The sequence below is a fragment of the Pseudorca crassidens genome, chromosome 1 (assembly GCF_039906515.1).
Source record: "Pseudorca crassidens isolate mPseCra1 chromosome 1, mPseCra1.hap1, whole genome shotgun sequence".
Classification (NCBI taxonomy): Eukaryota; Metazoa; Chordata; class Mammalia; order Artiodactyla; family Delphinidae; genus Pseudorca; species Pseudorca crassidens.
Window position 1 is genome coordinate 86,900,165 of NC_090296.1, and position 26,063 is coordinate 86,926,227.

The 26,063-nt window shown below is 49.1% G+C and overlaps 1 protein-coding gene across 1 annotated transcript in view; it reads right to left on the reverse strand.

Annotated features, from left to right (window-relative positions):
• Positions 1 to 24,209, reverse strand: part of TGM5 (transglutaminase 5) — a 43,489-nt gene extending 19,280 nt beyond the window's left edge. The window contains 4 exon segments of the mRNA XM_067726573.1: positions 2,565 to 2,616; positions 2,618 to 2,680; positions 23,253 to 23,436; positions 24,161 to 24,209. Of these exon segments, the coding sequence (XP_067582674.1) occupies positions 2,565 to 2,616; positions 2,618 to 2,680; positions 23,253 to 23,436; positions 24,161 to 24,209 (348 nt within the window).
• Between the last annotated feature and the right edge of the window lie 1,854 nt (positions 24,210 to 26,063).

Consider the following 26,063-nt stretch of genomic DNA (forward strand, 5'->3'; position numbering starts at 1 on the left):
CTGAAGTGGTTCCTTCTCTGTTGCTCATCCGCTTTCTGATCTGGGCCCTGTGGTGATAGGTCATTCCTGCCTGGTTCCCAACCCCTTTGTGATGTGGGCCCTCTGGTGTGAAGTGGTTCCTGCTTTGTTGCTCTTCCCCTTTGTGATGTGGGCGCTCCAGCGTAAGGTGCTTCCTGCTGGGTTCCTCATATCCTTTGTGATGTGGGCCCTTTGGTGAGCGGTAGTTCCTACCGGGTTCCCATCCCCTTTGTGATGTGGGCCCTCTGGTTTGAGGTGGTTCCTGTTGGGTTCCTCACCGTTTTATTATGTGGGGCCTTTGGTATGAGGTGGTTCCTGCTGGGTCCCTCATCCCCTTTGTGATGTGTGCCCTTTGGTGTGAGGTGGATCCTGCTGGGTTAATCATCCCCTTTGTGATGTGGGCCCCCTGGTGTGTGAGGTGGTTCCTGCTGGGTTCCACATACCATTTGTGATGTTGGCCCTCTAGTGTGAAGTGGTTCCTGCTTTGTTCCTCTTCCCCTTTGTGATGTGGGCACTCTGTTGGGAGGTGCTTCCTGCTGGGTTTCTCATCCCCTTTGTGATGTGGGCCCTTTGGTTTGAGGTGGTTGCTGTTGGGTACCTCACCTTTCTGTGATTTGGGCCCTCTTGTGTGAGGTAGATCCTGCTGTGTTTCCATCCCCTTTGTGATCTGGGCCCTCTGGTGTGAGGTGGTTCCGGCTGGTTTCCTCATCCCATTTGTTATGTGAACCCTTTGGTGACAGGTGGTTCCTGCTCGGTTTCCATCCTCTTTCTGATGTGGGCACTCTCGTGTGAAGTGTTTCCTATTGGGCTCCTAAACCTTCTGTGATATGGGCCTCCTAATGTGAGGTGGTTCCTGCTAGGTTCCTCATACCGTTTGTGATGTGTGCCCTCTGGTGTGAAGTTGTTCCTGCTTTGTTGCTCCTCCCCTTTGTGATGCGGGCCCTCGGGTTTGAGGTGGTTCCTGTTGGGTTCCTTACCATTTTATGATCTGCGCCCTTTCGTGTGAGGTGGTTCCTGCTGGGTTCCTCATCCCCTTTGTGATGTGGGCCCTCTGGTGTGAGGTGGATCCTGCTGGGTGACTCATCCCCATTGTGATGTGGGCCCTTTGGTGTGAGGTAGTTCCTGCTCGGTTTCCATCCCCTTTGTGAGGTGGTCCCTCTGCTGTGAAGTCGTTCCTGCTTTGTTGCTCATCCCCTTTGTGATGTGGGCCCTCTGGTTTGAGGTGGTTCCTGTTGGGTTCCTCACCTTTTTATTATGTGGGGCCTTTGGTGTGTTGTGGATCCTGCTGGGTTATTCATCCCCTTTGTGATGTGGGCCCTCTGATGTGAAGTGGTTCCTGCTTTGTTGCTCTTCCCCTTTGTGATGTGAGCGCTCTGGTGTGAGTTGGTTCCTGCTGGGTTCCCCATACCCTTTGTGATGTGGGCCCTGTGGTGTGAAGTGGTTCCTGCTTTGTTGCTCATCCCCTTTGTGATGTCGGCCTTGTGGTGTGAGGTGCTTCCTGCTTGGTTCCTCATACCCTTCGTGTTGTGGGCCCTCTGGTGTGTGGTGGTTCCTTCTGGATTCACATCCCGTTTGTTATGTTGGCCCTCTCGTTTAAGGTGGTCCCTGCTGTGTTCCCATCCCCTTTACGGTGTGGGCCCTCTGGTTTGAGGGTGTTCATGTTGGGTTCCTCACCTTTTTGTGTTGTGGGCCCTCTTCTGTGAGGTGGTTGCTGCTGGGTTCTTCATACACTTTGTGATGTGGGCCACCACCAGGCAAATCCCTGTATTACTTTTATAATAAAAAGATACGTAATCAAAGCAAATAACTAGGGACATCCCTTGTGGTCCAGTGGCTAAGACTCCATGCTCCCAATGCAGGGGGCTGGATTTGATCCGTGGTCAGGGAACTAGATCCCACATGCCGCAACTTAAGAGTTCACATGCTGCAACTAAAGATCCTGTGTGCTCCAACTAAGACCCTGTGCAGCCAAATAAATAAATATATATATATATATATTTTTTCAAAATCAAATAACTAAAGAGCAAATAGTAATGGGGAGGGAGACGCACTGCTGCCCATCAGCCGTGCTTCTGGATGAGATGTTCCGGGCACAAGTTTTCCTCAGTGTGACAGAACTGACCCTAGGGACTGTCGCCTGGTGTTGTGAGGATTAAGTAAGCGTGGCAACTGGGCCCCTGCTGGAAACACAGTTAACAAACAAAAAACCAGCCGCCATCATGGCCGTTGTCACTGTTGTCCCTTCATCTTCACCCTCTTACTTAGTGGAATTCCTGAGTGGGTGCCTTCAGCTGTCCTTCCCCCTTAAATCCTGTTGTTCTAATCAGACATGATCAGCAAAGAACACCTTCCAACTTTCTATGGCTGCTCCCCTAGCTCCCAGGAAGTTGTGGGGTCATGTCTCACAGCTTCCTGGTGCCGTTTAGTCCCCACTTGTCAGCAGTTCTGGGTGAAGCTTGCATGAAGGGCACCCTCCCATCTGGTCCTCCTCCCCTCTCCCTAGGAGCCCAGGGCCCGGATGGGCCATGAACAGGGCTGAGACTCACCTGTCCATAGTTCCAGGGGCAGGGACAGATCCAGTTCTTGTTCCCTTGATAGGAAGCCGTAATCATTCATGACATACTCCTGCCTCTGGGGTTCACCGTCCAAGTAGACAGCGTCTCCTGGGAATCAAAGTGGGAGGACACAAAGCAGAAAAGCCATGCCACCCTTCCTGTTCCATTCCCACCCCCAGAAGGCCCAGGGCCATGGAAACTGAGCTCTGGGGAGAGAACCCGGTGACTCCAAGAAGGGCATGAGTGAGGCATCTTGGGGAGGCCCATCCCCTACCCCCCATCAACACCAGCAACAGGCTCAATAGGAACATGGGGTAGAAGTAAAAGTTACCTTTGGTGGAATTTCTTGGTTTACAGAGTACATTTACCTCCTAGCCCCATCTCAAGGTTGAGGAAACAGGCTCAGAGTGATAAGTAACTTGCCCAAACCACACATATGTAGAGTGAAATTTGAACACAGAGCCCATTTGAGTCCATGTTCCCTTCCCTTTCTGCTACACTCAACTAGTCCTGGTTGGAAATGAGAAAACTGGAACCTAGGGGTTGGCATTGACCTCAGCATTCCTTCTGTAGGAATTTATTCTAAGCAAAGTATTTAGAAAGTGCACAAAGATTTAGATACTTAAGCTGCTCATCTGAGTGCTGTTTCTAACACTGAAAAGTTGGAAACAACCTAAAGGCCCTGTTCTTAGGGACTAGTTCAATGATCATCTCCATCACAGAATTCTGTACACTATTAATATATGGGTGCAAAATTGTATATTTAGACAGAAATCTACGTTTGATATATTAAGCTTGAATAGGTTACATAATGTGTAGGGCACGAATTGACTTTTGTTATAAACATATGTGTATGAACAGAGGATTTTGAACCCTATTCTGAAAGATGGTAGCAGTATTTTTTTTCTTTTTGCCTATTGGTGTTCTCTAGATTTTCTGGAATGAACATGTCTCTTTTATGATATAAAAAGAATTTTCTCTTTAAAGTTAAGAATGAACAAACAAAAGGCCATGGGGGCAGATGTCCTCATTGCAGTGTCCTGGAACTGTCTGGAAGCCCTGCCTGAGCCTCAGGTGATGGTACCCTCCCCCCTTCCTCAGAGGCAGCCTCAGACACAGTCTGAGGGGGGGCGTCGCTGGTGGAGAAGGACTCCTGGCTGACATGCATTTTATCAGGTTTTGGACCAGTGTGGTGAGAGCTGCAGGTTCATGGTTGAGAGCACGCACATCCCTCTCCATAGTGGGGAGCAGCAGTGGCCTGAGACAGGGTGTGTGGGGCTCCCCAGCCAATATCTTGGCCCTGGTGATGGGGGAGCCACTGATCCTGATTTCAGCCCCTACCAATCCCTAGCCCCTATAGGTTCTCCCTGGGACCTGGGTGGGGCACAAGACTGAAAAGAGAAGGCCGCACAGGCATCACTCTCCTCCCCACAGCTCAGGGGGGCCCTCAGTACAAGTCTGAAACCCCTAGTCTTGGAGGCCGGGAGATATGCGTGTGTGTGTGTGTGTGTGTGTGTAAGAGAGACACAGAGACTGGGAGAACAGAGAGACAGACAGCTGTCCTCCTTGATTCAGTGGCAGTGCCTCTTCACCGGGCTGATAGGTAAGAGTTCTGAGCCGTTCAGCGACAGGGCAGTGAGAGGTGGTGAGAGATGTTGAGGGTTCTGGGTTCTGGCACAACCCAGCAGGCCCCCTGGGGATAAGGTTGGGGGAGAGGGAGGAAGGGAAGCGGGGGCGTCCTTTTTTTTTTTTTACATCTTTATTGGAGTATAATTGCTTTACAATGGTGTGTTAGTTTCTGCTTTATAACAAAGTGAATCAGTTATACATATACATATGTTCCCATCTCTTCCCTCTTGCGTCTCCCTCCCTCCCACCCTCCCTATCCCAGCCCTCCAGGCGGTCACAAAGCACCCAGCTGATCTCCCTGTGCTATGCAGCTGCTTCCCATTAGCTATCTACCTTATGTTTGGTAGTGTATATATGTCCATGCCTCTCTCTCGCTTTGTCACAGCTTACCCTTCCCCCTCCCCATATCCTCAAGTCCATTCTCTAGTAGGTCTGTGTCTTTATTCCTGTCTTACCCCTAGGTTCTTTATAACATTTTTTTCTTAAATTCCATATATGTGTTAGCATACGGTATTTGTCTTTCTCTTTCTGACTTACTTCACTCTGTATGACAGACTCTAGGTCTATCCACCTCATTACAAATAGCTCAATTTTGTTTCTTTTTATGGCTGAGTAATATTCCATCTCACACCAGTCAGAACGGCCATCATCAAAAAATCTAGAAACAATAAATGCTGGAGAGGGTGTGGAGAAAAGGGAACACTCTTGCACTGCTGGTGGGAATGTGAATTGGTACAGCCACTATGGAGAACAGTATGGAGGTTCCTTAAAAAACTACAAATAGAACTACCATATGACCCAGCAATCCCACTACTGGGCATATACCCTGAGAAAACCGTAATTCAAAAAGAGTCATGTACCAAAATGTTCATTGCAGCTCTATTTACAATAGTCCGGAGATGGAAACAACCTAAGTGTCCATCATCGGATGAATGGATAAAGAAGATGTGGCACATATATACAATGGAATATTACTCAGCATCCTTTAAGTCAGAAGTAAGGCTTGGTTGAGTCTGGCCTCTGCCCCCAAAGCCCACCAGACCCACTCCCTACTCTCATCCCTCCCTGCCCTTCTTCCTGCTCTCTCCTCCTGGCTCGCCCTTCCTTCTGCCCACACTGTGTCTGCATGCCTGTGGAACTACCCGTGCCCCCAGGCAGATTTAGAGGATGGGAATTATCAGACATGTGGTGCTGGGACACTCTCTGTAGCTTTGTCTGTCTAAGACAAACACTAGAAACAGCCAAAATGCCCATAAGTAGGGGACTAATGAGAAACATTTGGTACATCCAAACAGTGGAGTGATCGTAGCTATTAAAAAGAATGTACTGATAGGAAAATATGTCCAGACTTGGGGATTGATTGGGTTCGGTGTGATTGGAAGGGGGGATAGGAGGGGGAGGGTTCTAGAGACAGGCCGAGAAGAGGAAGCAGGAGTTGGGAGGAGGGAACCTTAGGGTCAAGTCTAACCAGCTGGAGGGAGGCCCCTAAGTGGAAAAGGACATCTCGGCCTAGCAAGGGAACTGGGCAGGATGGTATGACTAAGAAGGAATGAGTAAAAGGGAGTCCTTCGATATGACATGGGAGTGGACCGGTCTGGACTGGGAAGGATGGTTTGCCATCAATACCCATGACCGAGATCTGGGAAGGAGAAACTGGCCCGGAATAAGTAGGCAGGACCGAATAGGTAGCCCCGTGTCCACCAGAAATGAGATGGACTTACCCGCTACCTGTAGCGTTACCCTGTACTCGGCGAGGATGATGGGGGTCTTCGAGTCCGGGCACCGTTAGTCGTCAGCCAATCCCAGCAGTTCGAGTGGTAATGCCGTTGGGTCGGCCTGCCCCCCGCGTGGAGACGCTGAGGGAGGGCCATTCGTAGGGCAGTCACTCTTCCAGTGGCCCGTTAGCCCGCAGCTGGGACAGGGCTTAGAAGGAGGTCGGGGATTGGGACATTGGCGAGCCCAGTGGCCTTTTTTCCTGCATTTGAAGCAGGCCCCTTTTGCGGACCCCGTGGATGCTGTGATCCATGGGAGATGGCCGGCCTTAGGGCGGCTACAAGAGCTTGGGTTTGGAGGGCCACCTTTTGGTGCATTCGAGCCTGTCGGCTGGATTCTGCCAAATCCTCACGGCCATTGTAGACTTTAAAGGCCATCTTTACCAGATCTCGAATAGGGGTTTGAGGGCCGTCTTCTGCCCGTTTTAATTTCTTTTGGATGTCCGGGGCTGATTGGGTGATAAAATGGGTGGCCAGGACCGCTGCCCCTGCCGGGGTGTCGGGATCCAGCCGGGTGTAGAGAGTTAAAGCCTCTGTAAGGCGATTGAGAAAGATAGCTGGATTTTCGTTAGGTTCTTGGGTTATCTCTTTTCGTTTCTCAAAATTGACTACCTTATGAGCGGCAGCCTGCATGCCAGCCAGGAGGCATTGGATCATGAGGTCGCGCTTACGACGGCCATCTTGGCCATCCTGATAAGTCCAGTCTGGATCGGTGCCAGGTACGGCAGTCGCTCCGACAGGCATGGAGTTGTCGGTAAGGTGAACCTGATCTGCATGGTTTCGGGCAGCAGTTTGAATTCTTTCCGTCTCGTCAGGGGTCAGAGTAGAAGGTAGGATCACAAAGATATCGTGCCAGGTTAGATCGTAAGCTTGAGAGAGGTAGCGAAATTTTTTGATGTAGTGGGAAGAGTCGGCAGAAAAGGAGCCTAATCGCTTTTCTATTTGAGAGAGATCTTGGAGGGAAAAGGGAACATGAACTCTAACTAATTCTTCCGCTCCTGCTACCTCCCTCAGAGGGCAGAGGAGATTTGGATCTTGGGAGTCTTGAGAGCGTGTATGTGCACTAATTGGCGAAGCAAGGGGCGTGGGAGGAGAAACCGTTGAGGGAGGCGGGGGAGCGGTTGGATGGGCCGGAGCGGGTTCGGGAGGAGGAGGCACTGCTTCAGGGTAGGGTGGAGGTTGGAGAGGAGTTCTGGAGGGAGGAGAGGCGAGAGATTCGGGTGGGTCGGCTAGTGGAGAGGGGTCATCGTCAAAGGAAATTAGGGGCTTGGATGTAGGAGATGTAGAAGGAAGGGCGGGAGCGTAAATACCAGAAGGCCTGAACATAGGGTACCTCGGACCATTTGCCCGTCCTGCGGCAGTAATTATCTAGATCACGGAGAATGTTAAAATCGAAAGTACCTTCAGGATTAATTGTCTAGAGGATATTGTGGCCAGGCCGCAGTGGAATAGAAGATAAGCCATCGGCAACGGAGATCTTGGCTAGGAGACACCCCAGGGGCGTCTTAGGATCTGGTTTCGATTGTGAGGTTCCCATGACCCCCAGTCTGTCCCTGAGTGAATGGAGAGGGAGAGAGGCGTTCCTGGTCTCAGTCTCCAATTCACGGCAGGTCGGAGCGCGGTCAGGCGATAGGGACGTCTCCACAATCACCCGAGGCCCGGAGGGTCGGAGAGCGGTCAGGCAATTGGGACGTCTCCACAGTTGCCCGAGGCCCGGAGAGAGGACGGAGGAGTCCCTGACGCAGCCGCGATTAGGGACAGGGAGTCCGGTGGGCAGGGACTCTGGGGGTCGGAGGGAACAAGGGAGGGGGACTTACCCCGTTTTCTGCCGGATCGGAGAGGTTCCCTGGTTGTTTCCTGGGGGAGGGGAGGAGCGGCCCGCACGGTAACCCGCGGGGCTTGGTACTCCTCCCGGGTTTCGGCACCAAATGTAAGGTCGGATCTTAACAAACGGCACCGCGAAACAGAGGAAAGCCTCAAGTGAGCTTTATTAGGGAGCGCTCCCGGGCGAGGTTCACTGGTCCGAGAGAAAGGGGCCAGAGAAGTCGCACCCGGGGCGAGGGTTGGGCAAGATTTTATAGGGGAAGAAGGGAAAGGGGTGTGGTGAATCTGGGAGGGCGCAGGGTATTCCTTATTTGGTGGTCTTTTCGGGTATCCTGGGGGACCGTTAGTCCCGCCCCTCGAAAGGCGGGAAGGCTGGGCCGGGTGCAAAGTCCCCAGGTCAGTTCCTGGAACTGGATGGTCCGGAAAGTCTCCAGGTCAGTTTCTGGAACTGGGTGGTCCGGAGAATTTCGGTCTGATGCAACCTGTGAATCTGATTGTGTTCCCCTGCCTCGGGCCAGTTGGCCTTACACTCCCCAATCCCCTGCCTCCAGCCCCTGGTAACCAACATTTTACTCTCGGTTTCTACAAGTTCAGCTTTTTTAGATTCCATGTATAAGCGGTATCATACAGTATTTGTCTTTCTCTATCTGAATCACCTCTCACTTAGCATAATGCCCTCAAGGTCCATCCATACTGTAGCAAATGGCAGGATTTCCTTCTTTCTCACGGCTGCCTAATGTTCCATTGTATACACCACATCTTCTTTATCCATTCGTCGGTTGACAGACACGGGTTGTTTCCACATCTTGGCTAGTGTCACAGAGGTGCAGATATCTCTTCGAGATAGTGATTTTATTTCCTTTGGTTATATGCCCAACAGTTGAATTACTGGATCATATGGTAGTTCTATTTTTAATTTTTTGAGGAGCCTCCATGCTGTTTTCCCCTGTGGCTGCACCAATTTACACTCCCACCGACAGTGCACACGGTTTCCCTTTCCTCCACACCCTCACCAAAACTCGTTATCTCTTGTCTTTTTGATGATAGCCATGTAATGATAACTTTCAAAAACACAGTGAAAGGGGGGAAAAGACCAGAAAGATAAGTGTCAAATGTTAGCAGAGATTTCTTCTGGGATGGGGAAGCTATCGGTGATTTTTCTTTTGTTTCTTTTCACTTTTCTGTACTTTCCAAATTATCTAAGAAGAGCACAAATGATCTAGAGAATCACAGGAAGAAAATACAAAAGAGTGGCTCCCTGTTCTTAAAATAACAAAAACACACACAATGAAGGAAGAGAGGCTGAGGAGGTCAGGTTGAGGAGAGGGAGTTGGTGAGGGAGCAAGAAGGGGAGATGGGGTCAGGGAAAGTGGGGGCCTGTTTTGGGGGGCAGCCCGCTATCCCTGTGAGTGGGCCCTGCCCCACTGTCCCCAGGCTCTCAGGCCGGCAGCAGCTTCTGGCCGGTCCCCGCAGGCCACAGTGTCCTCCCAGCATGTCTGGGCCGCCCTCCCCAGACCTCCCTCCAGCCTCTGCTTGCGGGCTCACTAAGACAATTTAAATGGAGAGACCTGGGATCTAGGATTCCAGAGAGGGTGGTTTAGAGGGGATCACGTTGCACTTATTTTGTGGCTGCAGATCTTGCAGGAGGAGAGAGAAGACAGGAAGAGCAGGGAGGGCCCAGCCACACAGGTGGCAGTCAGGCTGAGAGGACCAGCCAGTAGCAATAAGTAGCTTGTTAGCACACAAAAAGGAACACTGATGATAGATAAAGCATTTTTATTGTCTCTTCCCGAGATGCACAGTGCTTCTAACAGCACTTCCTTCACCCCCAGGCAGGGGGGGAAGAGGACAGAGAAGGAGCAAAGATAACACCACACCCTCAGGAGGAGAAGAGAGCAAAATGGGCCTGGAGGGGTACGGGGGCCCCAGAGGGTGTCAGGAGGGGGGCGGGGGAGTGGCTGGATGACTGGGAAGGCCTGAGGAGGTGGGTGTGAGGCTCAAGAAGCCCTTCCTGCAGCAACGAAGATGTACTTGTAGCCCTTGATCTCCTTGATCTGTTGCTGCTGATGAGGACTTGCAGCTGGTGGGGTCCGGCTTTGATGGGGGTAGAGGTCCAGTTGAATTTGGATGGTGTGTCTGGCCACCAGAGTTCCAAGACTGAAAGTCAAAAAGGGCCTTTTAGAGCCTTGAGTAACTGCTTGGGTGGGTGATCTGGTTTCCTCTCTTCGTTGGTAGCACATCCCACACCCCCGCACCCTCAACACCACTGAGCTCAACCTTCCCCAAGGAGGTGGGAAGGTGGGGGAAAGGAGGCAGCATCCAGGAGACTATGACCATCCTATGACCCCACGAGGCATCCCCTTATCTAAAACCAGCATGAGGCAGGTGGATAGCCATGGTACTTACTCATTTGTTATCTGCCCATTGATGAGGCCACTGCCCTCCAGAACCATTGTGCAGTGACTCAGAGCCACCGAGGGGGTATTGGTGAGCGTGATGTGGACTCTCAGGGCCTTGCCCACCTCGGCCCTCTCGGGCACCTGTGTGGAGAGAAGACGGGGTTATCATGGGCAACTGGCCTCATGTCCGCACTCAGTTCAGCTACCTCACTTCCCCATCCCTCTGATGACCACCAGGGACTGCTCACTTAGCACGAAGACGCTGCAGGGGCGAGAACATGAGCCCACAGTATTCACGGTTAACACATACACTGGCCTGCCTTAGGAGCTTACAGTACTACTGGAAGCCACCACCAACTGGGAATTGGCACCAAGTGAAATCTATTTCCCTCCCCGTCATCTAGCTCAGGATGGCAATTAGATTTCAACTTAAGTGCCAGCTCCAATCCGTTAGTTGTGGCTGATAGGAATGGTGTGTTAAAAAGGATCCTGAGGACAATCCAGAGCCAGTGAGAGGGTCATGATTGATTAGTAGTGTCTGACACAGGCATGGGATAAGGAAGTGGTGTCATGTGTGCCATCCATGTGCCACTCGTGATGTCATTCTGAGGCCCAAGTTGCAGGATATGTTAATGGCAGAGAAGGACCTGACCCAGGTGTCCTAGACCCCAGTCAGGATCTTCCTCCCATGCTGCTCTGTCTTCATATACATTAGCAGACCCTGAGTTTCTCCAGGTGTATTCAGTGCATCACATGTGAGGTCTGTGTCATAGGGCAGCATGGCCTTGACTTGTGAGTGGGAGGCAGGGATCCATCCTACTCACTTCTAGAGCCCCAGTGCCTAGCACAGTACCAGCCAAATGATGGATATTTGGTAAACGAGTGTTGAACTGAAATGACCTGACCACCCAGATCATACTGGGGGCACGTTCTGGCTCAACCAGAGACTCGAGGAGAAGGAAGAACACATCCTGACGTCTCTGGAATTCAAAGAAAAGAAACAAGTCCTTTGTACTCTAGTGAGTGTGCCAAAGTTGAACAAGGTCAAAATAGCTTTGGCATCCAGCATGGTCACACAAATCATCCCGGGGTTCCTTAGCAATGGGGACCAATTAATAGCCTACTTGGCACTTGATGTGTTTGCATTGGATCCTGTTGTAACCAGGGCTTTGTGTAATGGGCAGGGCCCTCACCTCAGCCCCAGGCTTGTGTCTGCTCTTGTGATTCTGCCCACTGTTACCCCCTCCCCACTCACGGAGGCTGCCTGGCATCACTTGGCCTGATGACCTCACAGCATGTCCAGGTGAAAACTGTCAGGTGGCCAGACAGTTTATGATGAGGAGCCACTCACATCTCTTTCTGGTGGGGGTGGAGGGTTCTGTTCACAGATCCACCAGGTGCACAGTCAGGTGGGGATTAGGCAGTGGGCAAGGCCTTCAGGTAGGAGGGGAAAGTGGGGAAAGGAGCCTTCAGAGGAAGAAAAACCCTGGTTATAGGACATGGAGGTCATCCCTGCCCTCCCCCATTTACCCTTCCTTCACCTGTATTCGTTCCTCATGCAATTGCCTTACCAGCCACTCAAGCCTCTGAACGTGAAATGTGAGGCTCACCTTTCATTTGTTTCCTTCTTCCTTGTCACCCCTGTCTTATCAGGTGACAAGGAATTTGGCCTGAGTCTCTCTCAAACCTGTCTTCTCTACTCCATCTCCCAGATACCACCTTTCTTGTCTCTTTGCCTCTGCAAAGCTACTTCCTTACTTAAAATGCCTTCAACTCCACCTCGTTTCTCTAGAGTGTCTTCCTGTGTATCTTCTGTAAAATGTCACCTCCTCTGGGAAGACTTCCCTTTGCACAGAGTGCAAGGGACCACACCATACTGCACTTTAATCACCTGTTTGGTGTCCAAGGCAGGGACTGTGCCTTGTTAGCTGCTGTGCCCCCAGCCCCTGAATTGGGTGAGTCAGAGGGCCCCTGGGCCCCATCTCTGTCCAGATGCCTTACCTCAGTAGATAAGTGGGGAGGCCCCAGCATGGACCTCCCTGTCTCCTCCACCTTGGCGATGCCAGACACACAGATCAGCTTTTCATCCATCAGTTTGTTTCTATAATTGTTGTAGGGTAGCAAGAGCAGTCACTGTGTCTCTAAGCACAGACAAAATACATCTTGAGTCCAGGAATGGGTCTCGGAAAGAGAGAGTGAAAACGTGTATGTGTGAGAGAGGAAATAATAGTTTGTGTTTGAGAGAGAATATGAGTATGAGTCTATGTGCATGTGTGAAAGTGTTTGTGTGTGTGTGTAAGAGAGAGAGACAGATGGTGCTTACCCTGCACCCCTGACCCCCCGAGGTCACTGCTGTGTTTCACCTGGTGGGATGGCATCAGAGGTACAGTACCTGACATTCAATCTCCTGCCAACAGCAGCTTCACTGCCCAACGTGTGTGTGTGTGCGTGTGTGCTGTGCGTGCATGTGTGTGCATGCGTGTGTGTGCATGCGTGTGTGTGTGGGTGCCTTGTTCACGGCCCCAAGCTTCCCTCCCTGTATGTGCCTTTCCAGGCCTGCCTCATACTCACCCTCCCCGAAGTCCAGGGTCAAGCGCACTATTTGTCTCCAGAGGGGCTCCCAGGTGCCACCGTCGTGCAGCAGGGTCTGTGCACAGAAATGCACCACCAGGCGGATGGGCCCCTGGGGTTGGGCTCTATCTGCCAGACTCCCGGCATTAAGCTTCGGCAGCAGGTCCTGGCCCCACTCAGCCTTCCTGGTCAGGTAAAGCTGCAGCTGTGCTGGCTGATCCTCAAAGCCCCCAGACCCCAGCAGGTCCAGGAAGGGTGAAGAGGCCTTCCAAGGGCCCAGCATTTTCCAGGAGGCCTTCATGAACACAGATCGCTCCTCACAGGATCCTGACAGAAAGGAGAGCCAGGAAAGACATCAGTGGGGAGGGGTCAGGAGGACCAATGAACTTCTTGCTGGAAACAAGGCACCCAGCAACTCCCAGGTCCCCTCCCGAAGCCTCAGCCACAAAGAATAGCTGCCTAAGGAGACAATACAGCATCATGGCTGGAACGATTGGTGTTGCTTGGTGCTGGGCTCAAACCCTTGCTCTCTCACAGTCCCTTCATCTCTTGGTGCTCAGTTCAGTCACATATAGCCCAGGGATATTTCCTTGCCTCATAGAGTTGCCAAAAATTTGGGTTAAATGAGTTCCTGATTTTAAGCACTGGATGGTGTCTTTTGTCATCTTTTGCGGAGGCAGTGGTTAGGTGGTGATGGTTTCAACGTGAGAGCCATCCTCATGTCCTTTGGGAGGCAACACAAAGGAGGTTACAGCTGCCCCCCTCCCTGAAAAACTGGGGCCCCAGGCACCTTCTGGGTACTTGTAGGAGCTGGTGATGTTCTGGCTCTGGTCTGACCCTACCATCTTGGTGCTGATTTCCTTCCTGATGGAACTGATGATATGGGCCAGGAGTTCCTGGGCCTGGCCATCCTCCAACAGCCAAACGACTTCATCGGCGTTCACCTCAGCATACACAAATGGGGTGTTGTAGGGCAGGTGGACCTTCCCTTCCCTGATGGCCTTTACAGAGGCAGGGCCACAGTGGAACAACCCTGTTCAGGGAACAGGAGTTGTGGACCATTAACTTGGCTGCTGACATATGGACCAGGGCCAGCGGGTCCTGGCCATGGGAGGTAGAGGTAGGGAGATGGGATGGGGAGGGGCAGTGGCATTAATGACCCTCATCCATGGGGTGCTCTCCAGTTCCCATTAATTCATCTGATGCTCACAGCCACCCTGGGAAGCAGCAGTCATCACCTTCATCTTCCCTACTTTACAGGTGAGGAAACAACTGAGAGGTCCAGTGACTCATCAGCTCACCCAACTGTCAAAGGCAAAGTTAGACCCCTGACCTGAAGTTGTCTCTGCTACGACTTTGGAAAGCGGATGAAGTGGGAAAGGCATCGTTCCTTTCTGGCCTCCTGCTCGTGGGGTCAGTCACCCTGACCGGCGTCCCCACAGAGCCCAGACCCTTTCACAATGGTCTGCTCTCACCACTGCTGGTTTGCTGGGGAGTGGGGTCCAGAACCTGCCACCCGTTGTATCCTGGAGGGAGATCTTTCCGGATCATCCAGCACTCGTTCCAGACATGGAAATTCCTGGAGAAAGCAGTAAGGAGAAAAGGACTCACGTTTTCAGAGGATTTGCCAGGTATCAAACCCTATACTGAGTGCTTTGTATCATTGTTTCTTCCTTTATTTTCTCTACATTTTATTTGGAAGTAATTTCAAGCTTATAATAAAGTTGCAAGAATAGTACAAAGAGCACCCATATACCCAGTTCATCTATTGTTAGCATTTTGCCCCCTTTGCTTTATCACTAGCTTTCTTTCAGTGTGGATATGGAGATTTCTTAGAATAGGGATCTTCCCTTGTGTACTCTTGTACAGTTATCAAACTCACACATTTAATATTGATACTATCCTCGGGCTTCCCTGGTGGCGCAGTAGTTGAGAGTCCGCCTGCCGATGCAGGGGACACGGGTTCGTGCCCCGGTCCGGGAAGATCCCACATGCCGCGGAGCAGCTGGGCCCGTGAGCCATGGCCGCTGAGCCTGCGCGTCCGGAGCCTGTGCTCCGCAACGGGAGAGGCCACAACAGTGAGAGGCCTGCGTACCGCAAAAAAAAAAAAAATTGATACTATCCTTTTATCTACTTTACTGTCTATATTTCAATGTTGTCAGCTAATAATGTCCTCTGTGGCAGGGGTCCCCAACCCCCGGTACCGGCCCGTGGCCTGTTAGCAACTGGGCCGCACAGCAGGAGGTGAGCAGCAGCGAGCAAGTGGAGCTTCATCTGCTGCTCCCCATCGCCTGCATTACCGCCTGAACTATCGCCCCACCCTTCCCGTGGTAAAATCATCTTCCACAAAACCGGTCCCTGGTGCCAAAAAGGTTGGGGACTGCAGCTCTGTGGCATTCTTTTCCACCCAGTCCAGGATCACACATGGCATTTAGTTGACCAAAAACCTTTGTGTCCTTTGATCTGGAAGAGTTCTTCCGGCTTTATCACATTGACATTTTGAATACAGTATTTATTTATTTATTTTTATCAGAGTGGCCCTCATTTTGGACTTGCCTGCTGTTTCTTCATGATTAGATTCAGCTTACGTGCTCACAGACAGAATTCTACACAAGTGACATGTCCTTCCTAGATACACTACTGCTCATTGACCCAGAGAAGTTTCAGCCCTCGAGGAGCCCAGAGAGGGAGGGAGCTCCAAGGACAGCAGCTAGTTCTCATACAATTCAAAGGTCTCACCTGGAAACTGGCTGGAAAAGCAAAAACAGGAAATCAGATGTGGGGTAGAGCAGAGGAGAAAGGAACCAGAGGAAGCAACTAGAGGTCCAAAAATAAAGGGACACACAGAGACACACACAGACGTATATACACATGCCTACAGAGAGGGAGTGGGGCAGGGAGAGGAGAAGTCAGCAGAGACCAAAGGAAATATGCAGAGGCAGCTAGTCCTGGCTTTGCCCTGACAGAGAAACAGAGAAATGTGCTCTGTTTTCTGAAACAGAAAGGCTCAAAGAAGGAAGAGTAAGATGAAACAGATTTTGAGGTCAGTATTCAGAGGAGACACGACCTATTCATTTGGTTGCCAGCTTCAGAATACATTATCCCATAGTCTTCTATCTCTGAAATGAACTTGATGTGATGCTCTGATTAGCCACAACAGCTTTCTGGCTGGGGAACTTATTCTCTGAGCATCGGCAACAATGTACGGGGCAATATTTCCTCAAGGCCAGACAGCATCAGGCCAGAATTTTCCTACCCTACCTGGAACGGAGCAGAGACCTGTAGGAGACAGTGCCCCTTACCATATTTTGTCTTGTTTCTGAGTTGGCAGCATCTCTGCATGTTGGTCATAGTAGGTGTCGATGGTCAAGTTTGCATCCACGTTGTATGCAGAATGGAAATTGGAAACGACACGGGTTGGAACACCTAAGCATCTCATTACTAAAGAGAAGAAAAGCATGGGGACTAACTGAGTGTATTTCAAGAAGAATCATTGGTTTCATGAGCATACTTTCTCACTTTCAAGCTGGAGGAGAAGAAAAGGCCAAGATTCTTGCAGATCCATACCTGTCACTCCTTTATCCTCAGAGCACCTCACCCAGGCCCAGAACCTTGTGGCCTACCTGCCCTATCCATAGTCTCCATTCCACCAGGAGAAAGAAATCATTTGAGGGTCACTTAACAACAACTCAATTTATCATTTAGGGATTTTTCCATTCAGCAGCTTTCCAAACTAAAAAAAGAGAACCTAAACATTTGATAATTGGAAAGAAAAATTTAAAAAATTAGACCTATGCTGTGGCCAGAAGAGAAGCTGTGTGACCTTAGGTAACTGGCTTAACTTCTCTGGCCCTTAGTCTTCTTATATGTAACAAAATGAAGAGTTGGACTAGATGATTTTCAGTTCTGAAATTCTGGATCTGTAATTATACTCAAATAAAAGGGTTTGGAGGAAAGAAAGAAATCAAAGCACAGATAGAAGAGCCAGATAGACTTATGGAGATATGTGGAAGACAGCGACGAAGGGAACCTTGCATGTACGAGGCAATGACCATCTTTGATAAGACAACAGCACCCTCTTGTGGCGTCTTAGGAATCACACAAAGCAGCCACTACATCACCGTCATCCCCACCACCACCACCACCACACACACTTGACCAGGGCCAGATGAAATTAAGCCGACAGCCAGGTGTGGAAGCAAGCAAGGTGAGTTTAGAGAGAGGTTTATCCCACCCCTGTCCTGCTTAGGAGCAGATGGTGGCCGCTGAGGCTGCTGGGAGGATTACAATGCTTTGAAATGTAAGAGGACTATTAAGAATGACCAATCTTTTTGTTTCGATTCATTGAAGATCCCCAAAGGACGCCACCTGTCCACAGTCGCCTATCCACTGCCAGCACAGCTCCTGGGCTTTCACAAACCCTTAACCCTTGGTGAGAGTTAGACCAGGGCTGCCAGTGGCCAGAGGCAACTTGGCAGGAGCAGCTTTCCCCTCGCTCAAAGGTCGTAGACTCTAGGGCCTAGCCATGGGGAGAGGCTCGGAGGTGGAGCAAAGATGCAGACTTAGACCTTCTCCCTCTCTTTGCAGGGTCTAAAGGCCTGAGCCCTCCTCCTTAACACCTGCCTAGTCCAAGGCAAATCTGGCTGTACTAAATACTGGCACTGTGCTGAGCATTTTCCCGTGAAAACAAATGAACAAAATGAGGTCACTTGATTTGAACACTCATATTTATACCCCTCCACTCTCTGTAGCACCTGTATATAACTGCCAAGCTATGTTGCCCCTCTCAGAAAAGTCTAGAACTTTGTCTTTGGACCCTGTCTCTGTCCTCCCCATTCTGTGCTCCCTCGTTCTCCAACTCAGAGTCAACACATCGGTTCAGTAAACACTTCTTGAGCATCACAATGTAACAGGCAGCACTGTGCAAGGTACTCCTGCCTCTTGGGGGAAGATAGGCAGGCACCACAGTGCTTTCCATCTTTCCCTCATCTTCACAGATAATCTGATCAATGACTTGGGACTAAATTGTAAATAACTGATAATGCATGAAACATGGATGCTCCTTAAGGGTAGTCAGCAAAGTAGTCAATCTCTAACTGTAACTCCTCAAGAATCTCTCTGAGAAGTGTTTGGGAGCCACCAGCTCTGCCCACAGATGAGATCAGGCTTCCAGATTATCTGCTTGCACCTCAAGCTTCCCTCAACCTGCCCCTGACTCCAGGCTCACCTTGAGCTGAGAATCCTGAGCAGGTGTCAGAAACAAGCCAGTTTTGCCTCCACTTTGGGACCAGGTGACCATTTTAATAGCCTAACTGCTCCATCAAGGAGACTGAAGAGTGATTGCAGCAGGTCACACCTTCCCTGGTTATTGCAGGATTCCTTGAGACTATAGAGTGTGCTGGTTAAGAGTCAAGTGACCACCACTCCTTAGCCATGGGGCTGTGGACAGGCCACAGTCAACTCAGGTGAAGTGGAGATAATCCCAGCCCAACCTCGAAGAGTTATCACGAAGAGTCAATAAGTGATTCTGCATTCCCATCTCCCCCTCACTCACTGGTACCCATAACAGCTGCAAATACCCAGCACTGCCCATACCTCACAGGCTGCCCGCCCCTGGCTGCCCACTGTCACAGGATGGCCACGCTGCCCGTCCGCTCCAGTGGGCTGACCCCCTGGGAGTAGTCCTCTCTCCAGCTCCCCTGCAGCACACGGCTGTCATCATTGCTGTTGATCTGCAGAGGAGAGACAGGTGGGTTTTCGCGGTGCGGTGGGGGGGGGGGGCAGGGAGCCCAGGCAGGGCCGGGGAAGCTTCTGGCCTTACCATGGCGCTCACCACCCTGCAGACATACACCACATTGTTCCACTGGGAGTAGTCTTTGGTTGGGTTCTCTAAGAAGTACAGGCTCTTGTTCAGAATCTGAAAGCAGATATCTATCATGTCCTCTTCAAACTTCCAGGGGATTTCAAGGAAGAACAAAGAGAAGAGTAAAAACGTCTAGAATTCTGAAGCCAAGTCAGTAACACCGATGTTTGGGGTGGGGCCAAATATCAGACAAGTTCCTGCCTTCAAAGAGCTTGTAAGTCGAGTTGGGAATGTGTTAAGATTCAGAATTTTGAAGAACTAACCTGTGTGTTTCTGATGGAAAATGCAAATGGAATTTGGAAAGATGCGAGTCAGCTGAAGGCATCAGAGAAGGCTATTGGAGCCGGTGGGCTTGGAAGGACAAGGTAGACAGGAAGAGAGCAGGGTGAAGGCATTCACCCAAGGTCTTTGGGCATGATGGGTACCAGAGACAGGGGCTCAGAGATTTTCCTCCTGGAGGACTTGCGAGAGTAGGAAGAGATCGGATGGATACATATAAGGCCAGGCATGTGAGGAGAGGGGGAAGAGCGTGGAGAACCTTCAAATCAGGTAGAGGGTTCAGTGCTGATGGTGTGAGCACAGGAGAAGCCAGTGTACACTCATGACATACAGCTACAACATGTATTTGCTACATGTGTCGTAACCCTTTTGGCTACCAAATACCCTGGTATTTTTCTAAGTTTCAAAAAATTACACAAGTTGTTGGAGAACAGGGAACCTGATCTTCCTCAGCAAGGCTCCCTGCTTCCTACCCCCAACCCACTTTTCCCTCCCGGTGGGTGTGGACAGGGCTGAGAAGGCAGTGGGAGGCGGAGAGAAACTATCCCAGCCACGGCTGGTGGTTGAGAGTAGAAAAGTTGCCCAGAGTCAAAGGTCCCCCGCTGTGTACCTTAACTGGATATTTGGTGTTATTAAAGAATTGCTGTTCATTATTTCAGTTATAATACTGTATTGTGGCTCAGTTTTTCAGAGAGTCATCATCTTTTAGAACTATATTTGGAAGTATTACTCGATTAAATGATATGGTAATTTGCTTCCCAAAAATCCAGTGATGAGATGCGAGGAATGGGGAAGAATACATCAGGGATCGGCAAAGTTTTTCTGTAAAGGACCAGATAATAAATATTTTAGGCTTTGCAGGCCATAGGGTTTCTGTCTCAACTACTCAATCCTGCCATTGTAGCATGAAAGCAGCCACAGATGATACCTAAATGAATGAGCATAGCTGTGTTCCAATGAAATGCTGTTTATTAGACACCGAAGTTTGAACTTCATATAATTTGCACATCACAAAATACAGTTGGCCCTCTGTGTCCGTGGATTCTACATCCATGGATTCAACCAATAGGATCAAAAGTATTAGGGGAAAAAATTCCAGAAAATTCCCAAAAGCAAAACGTGAATTTGCTGCACAGTGCCAGCAACTATTTACATAGCATTTACATTGTTTTAGGTGTTTTAAGTATCTAGAGATGATTTAAAAGTACATGGGAAGTTGTGCATAGGTTATATGCAAATACTATGCCGCTTTATTTTTTATTTATTTATTGGGGGGTGAAGTTGAAAAGAATAGTTTTATTGCTTTGCCAAGCAAAGGGGGCCACAGAGGGCTAATGCTCTCAAAACTGAGTGTCCCAACCTGGAGGGGGTAGTGAGGAGTTTTATAGTAATGGTTCAAAGACGAGGGTGTGATCAGCTCATGGACTTTCTTCTGATTGGTTGGTGTGAGGTAAGTGGGAGTCAGCATCATCAACCTTCTGGTTCCAACCGGTCCTGGGTCCTGCCAGTTGTGGCAGCATACAGTTAACTTCTCCCACCTGGCAGGGGTTTCAGTATCTGGTTTCAGGACTTAATGAAGCTCAGGTTCTTGATGTGTCATGGCAGAAAGAATTCAGTGAGAGACAAAGTGATAGGTAAGAAGTGGATTTATTTAGAGAGAAACACACTCCACAGACAGAGCGTGGGCCATCTCAGAAGGCGAGAGCGGCCTATGCCACTTTATATAAGGGACTTGAGCATGCTTGGATTTTGGTATCTGTGGAGGCGTCCTGAAACCAATCCTCTGCAAATACTAAGGGATGACTGTGTTATTTTTAATTTTATTTATTTATTTATTTATTTATTTTGCGGTACGCGGGCCCTTTTCTAAGGCCTGTCCTTAAAAACAAAAAATGCCAGAAAATGTTTTCTCTACTAGCAGAATGTTTTCCTGCTTGTCCAGGAAAAAATCCTCTCCCTCAACCCTGCTCAGACTCAGTGTTTCTCATCCAGGGCACTAGAGACGTTCTTTCAAGTTCAGGTGCTCAAGTCCTCCTCTTCTGTGGGTCTCTGAAAAAGCACTCTCCAGAACAACCTCCTCTAAAATACTCTCATACCCCAGTTATAAAATGTTTACTTTTGTTTTGTTTTGTTTTGTTTTTTGCGGTACGCGGGCCTCTCTCTGTTGTGGCCTCTCCCGCTGTGGAGCACAGGCTCCGGACGCGCAGGCTCAGCGGCCATGGCTCACGGGCCCAGCCACTCCGCGGCACGTGGGATCTTCCCGGACTGGGGCACGAACCCGCGTCCCCTGCATGGGCAGGCGGACTCTCAACCACTGCGCCACCAGGGAAGCCCGACTGTGTTATTTTTTTTAAATTCTTTTTTTCAGCAGTTTATAAAGTATGAAAACCATTCTAAACTCTTGGGCCATGCAAAAACAGGCAGTGGGCCACATCTGGCCCACAGGCTATAGTTTGCAAATCCCTGATTAGATGAAACAAAATACACCATAAATTGATCACTATTGAAGGTAAGAGGTTCATGGAGGTTCATTATAGTAGCCTGAACCTCCATGTTTTAAGTTTTTCATAAAATATTAAAAACTGAGAAGGAAAGACATCTCCCCTTCCCTCCTTGTGCCTCTCACTGGAAGGGAAATTGGTCCAGCACTGCACATCCTGACTTCTGTTAGTGGCAGTTCATAACCTAATAGAGTTGTCTAAGGCCCACTTCAGGTGACAGTGTTACCTGCCCATAGTTCCAGGGCCGGGGGTGATGACTCTTTCATGACCATTGTTAACAAAGCCGTAGTCCATCATGATATACTCCTGCAGCAGTATTTCACTTGGCAGGTAGACGTCATCCTCTGAGCAGTTAAGAATAGCAGAGGGGGCAAAGCCCCAAACCAAAAAACAAACAGTAATAAAATTAAAAACAGTAATGGCAGTATCTTGCTGGATAATCAGATAAGCAATGGGTTGATGGCAATAGAAATCAAGACTGGACCCCTTAAAAGCTTGTGTGCTTTTCTAGAGGCCAGCGATATAATCTATACTTTAAAAAAAGATGATCTTTTCTTGGTTATAAAAGCCTCAAGCTTTTCATAGAGATTTGGAAAATATGGATGACAGAAAGAAGACAATGAAGATCTCCCTTCTTACTACTCAGAAACAGCCGTCGTTACATTTTAGTGTATTCTGGCTGTGCTCTCTTTCTCAGCACATATATGTAATTAGAATCATATGTGTTCCATTTCCTAATTGATTTCACTTAACATCACACCATGAACATTTTCATCATGCCATTAAAAATTCTCTGTAAAGATGATTTTTAGTGAGTACATGGTAACACATTGCATAGATGTGCAGCATTTTATCTTCAGGGCTTTCTAAGTAGATCCTCACGTAGTGTTCCCAATGGATCAGTTAGAATTACAACCTGTGAGCAAGTTATACCTGCACTTCAAGGGTTAAAAAGCAGGATGAAAGTCCCCAGAGGGTGGGTTGTGCTGTGACCAGGGCCCTGAGAGATCTCCATCTTCAGAGTGTAGGGACCAATGACTGCATTGGCTGGTGTGAAAAGGGAGACAAAGAGTGAGTTGGCATGAATGGTGAAGTCAGAAGCACTCCAGACATTGCCTTGTCGGGCCTGGATGAGCAAGAAGGTGGCTCGGGTTCCCAGCAGCTCGGTGCGCTGTGGTCCTGTGTAAGAGAGAATGACCCCAAAGTGAGGTGCAAAATGTATGTGACACGATTTCAGAGGAACTGGGAGGACCCTTACCTTCTCCTACCACTTGCTAATCCTTTTACTGCCACTGGGTGTCCTTGGCCATGCACTTACGATCTGTGGCCTCATTTTTTCAATCTGTAAAATGGGATCTTAGTAGTACCCACCTGAAAGTCTTGTCACAGGGATTAAATGAGTTAGTGTGTGTGAATTTTTAGCACAGTGCCTGTTGTGTATTTAAAAGTTGTCTGTTATTATCACAATCTTAGTTTGCTGAGTTGGCCAAATCTTTTCTTAACAGCACTAATAGGGTCCCCGGGGTCCCAGGAGAAGAGAGGGGAGGGCGGTTCAGAAAGGAGAGGCAAGGGCTTCCCTGGTGGCGCAGTGGTTGAGAGTCTGCCTGCTGATGCAGGGGACGCGGGTTCGTGCCCCAGTCTGGGAGGATCCCACATGCCGTGGAGCGGCTGGACCTGTGAGCCATGGCTGCTGAACCTGCACATCCAGAGCCTGTGCTCTGCAACGGGAGAGGCCACACAGTGAGAGGCCCGCGTACCACACACACAAAAAAATGTGGAAGTTCAGAAAGGAGAGGCAGGGGCCCTTGAGGTGAACTTTGTCTTGGGGAGGGGCGGGCTCATCTGTCTCAGCCACAAAGATGATGTAGTCGGTCCCAGAGTGGAAGCGTCGGTTGAAATGCAGCTGGATTGTGAAGGACTCACCGTGGCGCATGATGAGCCACTGCAGGCCCACCTCCTGCGTGTGAGGCTCCTGGTTGTTCCTGGCGTTCTGCAGGTCGACGGACCTGAGCTCCAAGGCTGCCACTGGGACGGGGGTTGGCGGGGGGACAGGTCACTGCCCAGCTGTGGCTCCCTGGGCTCAGCATCCCCTGACACTTCTTGACATTTCATGGCACCTGGCTCTGACTTGGGTAAGACTGCTGTCCAGATCTTAGCCCTCTGCCACCTGCCCCCTAATCTCAGGACTCAGCCTCAGAGAGCATTTCAGCATCGTGATCCCAGTGACCTCTGGACCTGGACCTGGAGCCACAGTGCTCGAGAACTGGGGTCCCAGACAGCACAACATTTCCAGATAACTGAAACTTAACCTCAAAGTGCCGCCATGTACTCTTAATCACTTTTGTTGACAATCTTTCTAAAAATTACTCTATTATCCTGATGATAGAAGAAAGAGTATACTCGAATTTTGTATGAATTAAGTCAATGAGCTGACTGGAGGCTGGGACCTCAGCTACAGGCAAGTCCCTGCTTTAGGATGTGGGGGAGGGTGGGCACCTCAGGGTTATTTGCAGCTTATTTCTTTCTTCTCAGTCACATTCCAGGTGGATGAGGGTACTGGCTGCTTCCTAGGATGTACACTTAGTGTGTAATTTTAAAACTCTCATAGCATAATGGGCAAGGTGCAGGCTCTCACCATCTTGGCTGTGAAACCTTAAGCAAGCCACTTAAGGTCCCTAGACATCAAAAAAATGGTGACAATGGTGTTCCTACCTCCTAGAATTCATGTGGGCATTAAGTGAGGACTCACAAGTAAAGACCTTCGCATAGTGGCGGGTGCAGGGTAAGCACTCGGTCATCAGTAGTTGCTCTTAGTACTGATAATAATGCAGCCTCAGATTGCATTTGCTTTGCTATTTTTGCTGGTGATAAAAATTCATTAGGTCCTTTCCCCCATTAGTACCTCAGTTTATCTCAGTGGTTCTCAACAGGGGCAATTTTGCCCCCTAGAGGACATTTGGCAAAGTCTGGAGACATTTTTGGTTGTCACAACTCGGGGAGAGGCTGCTACGGGTGTCTAGTGGGTAGAGGCTAGGGATGCTGCGGAAAAACTCGTGTTTGCTCCAGCCAGTTTCTGTGCCATTCGCATTTTGAACTTTCTTCACATAAGTTCTCTATATTTTCACTAAATGAGTTCACTTTGATAGTTTTAGCCCATCTTTGTTACCTGGCTGGATTTTTTTTGAGTCCTAATTATTTCACCTAAACGCTTTATCTTACTCTCTGGGAACTGGCTAAACAGTCTTCCAGGTCTTTGTCCAAGTCATTGGTAATACGATGGTTCTAAGCATTAAGACTTAAGGCAGAGGCCAGTGGAGTATTATTGTTGGAGACTCCTTCCACGTTAACACTGAGCCATTAGGAAATACTCTTTAAGTATAGTTGTTCAACTAGCTGTGATTACATCTAATTCTTTACGTGAGGAAATTGGATTAGGTGTTTTTAAATTTCCTTCACAGTCTAAAATCAAATCCAGCTTTCATTTTGCATCTTTCCCACAAATTTGTCAAACATCTGGCTGAAAACAGAACGTGCATGATGGTCCCTTGGCCCTCCCTCCTAGTAACAATCTTTCCTTGAGGCAGATTCAAAGATGAATCACTGGATCAAATAGTACAAAGTTTTTCAACCTCTTAAATGTAACTTCGGCACTTAAATAGTTATATTATTGGAACGAGAAAATTCAGGGCAAGATCTAAGACAGATGCCTGTGAGTTATTAAACAACATTTTGTAAACACGTCTAATCTATTAGTAGTTCGTGAAAGAAATTTAGAGAAATGTGGCCAATACTTTTTTTAAAGAATAGAATAGAAAATATCACAATGCACCCTACATAGGAAAAGCAAGCATAATTTTATGTATTATATAACTGGATCATGATATAAATTGTGGGTTATAGTCAAAAAGTTTGAAAGCAACTAGCCTAGATCCTGGTGGAAACTGATACATCTCATTTGTTCCTGAGGGGCCTGCATTTTCATACCAGGACCTACTGAGCCTTCACAGAAGCCTCTCCACCCGATACATAACAACCATTCGATCCTGAAAGATCAGATACCTGAAAGGGGCAGTGAAGAGCACACAGGTGTGTGCATCACCTCCACAGTGGGGAACGGGACTGGGGGCAGCCTTTTCCTGGCCGCTGCCCACAGCTCAAAGTGTTGTTCCTAAGGGCAGCCCACTCTGTTTCCCCTTTACCCAGGCCAACTATTGGTTTAGGAAGGAAAGGGGAGGGGGAAGAAGGAAGATATCTTCCCCTCCACGCCCAAGGTATACAATGCATGGAGAAAACTCATTCTCCATTAGGGGACTCAGTTTTTTGTTTTTGTTTTTGTTTTTATTTTACTTAATATAATTATGCATTTGGCTCACTGAAGTGCTTTTCATGTCAGGCAGACAATGACTTTAGAGAACAAAAGGGAGGGCCTTCAAGGGAGCAGGCAAAGAAAGCCAAGAGGATTAGGAAGAGGTTCAGCAAAGCAGGAAATCAAGCAGAATCAATTAGTAAAAAAAACATGGCAATGCCCACAAGTCCTTCTCGCCTTGGCCACCAGCCCACGCTGGTTAATGACAAGTAAGAGATGTAAAGCCTGGCCACATGACTCCTGGCGCTTGACTAAGATAAAGACAAGGATATAAAAGGATCAAAAT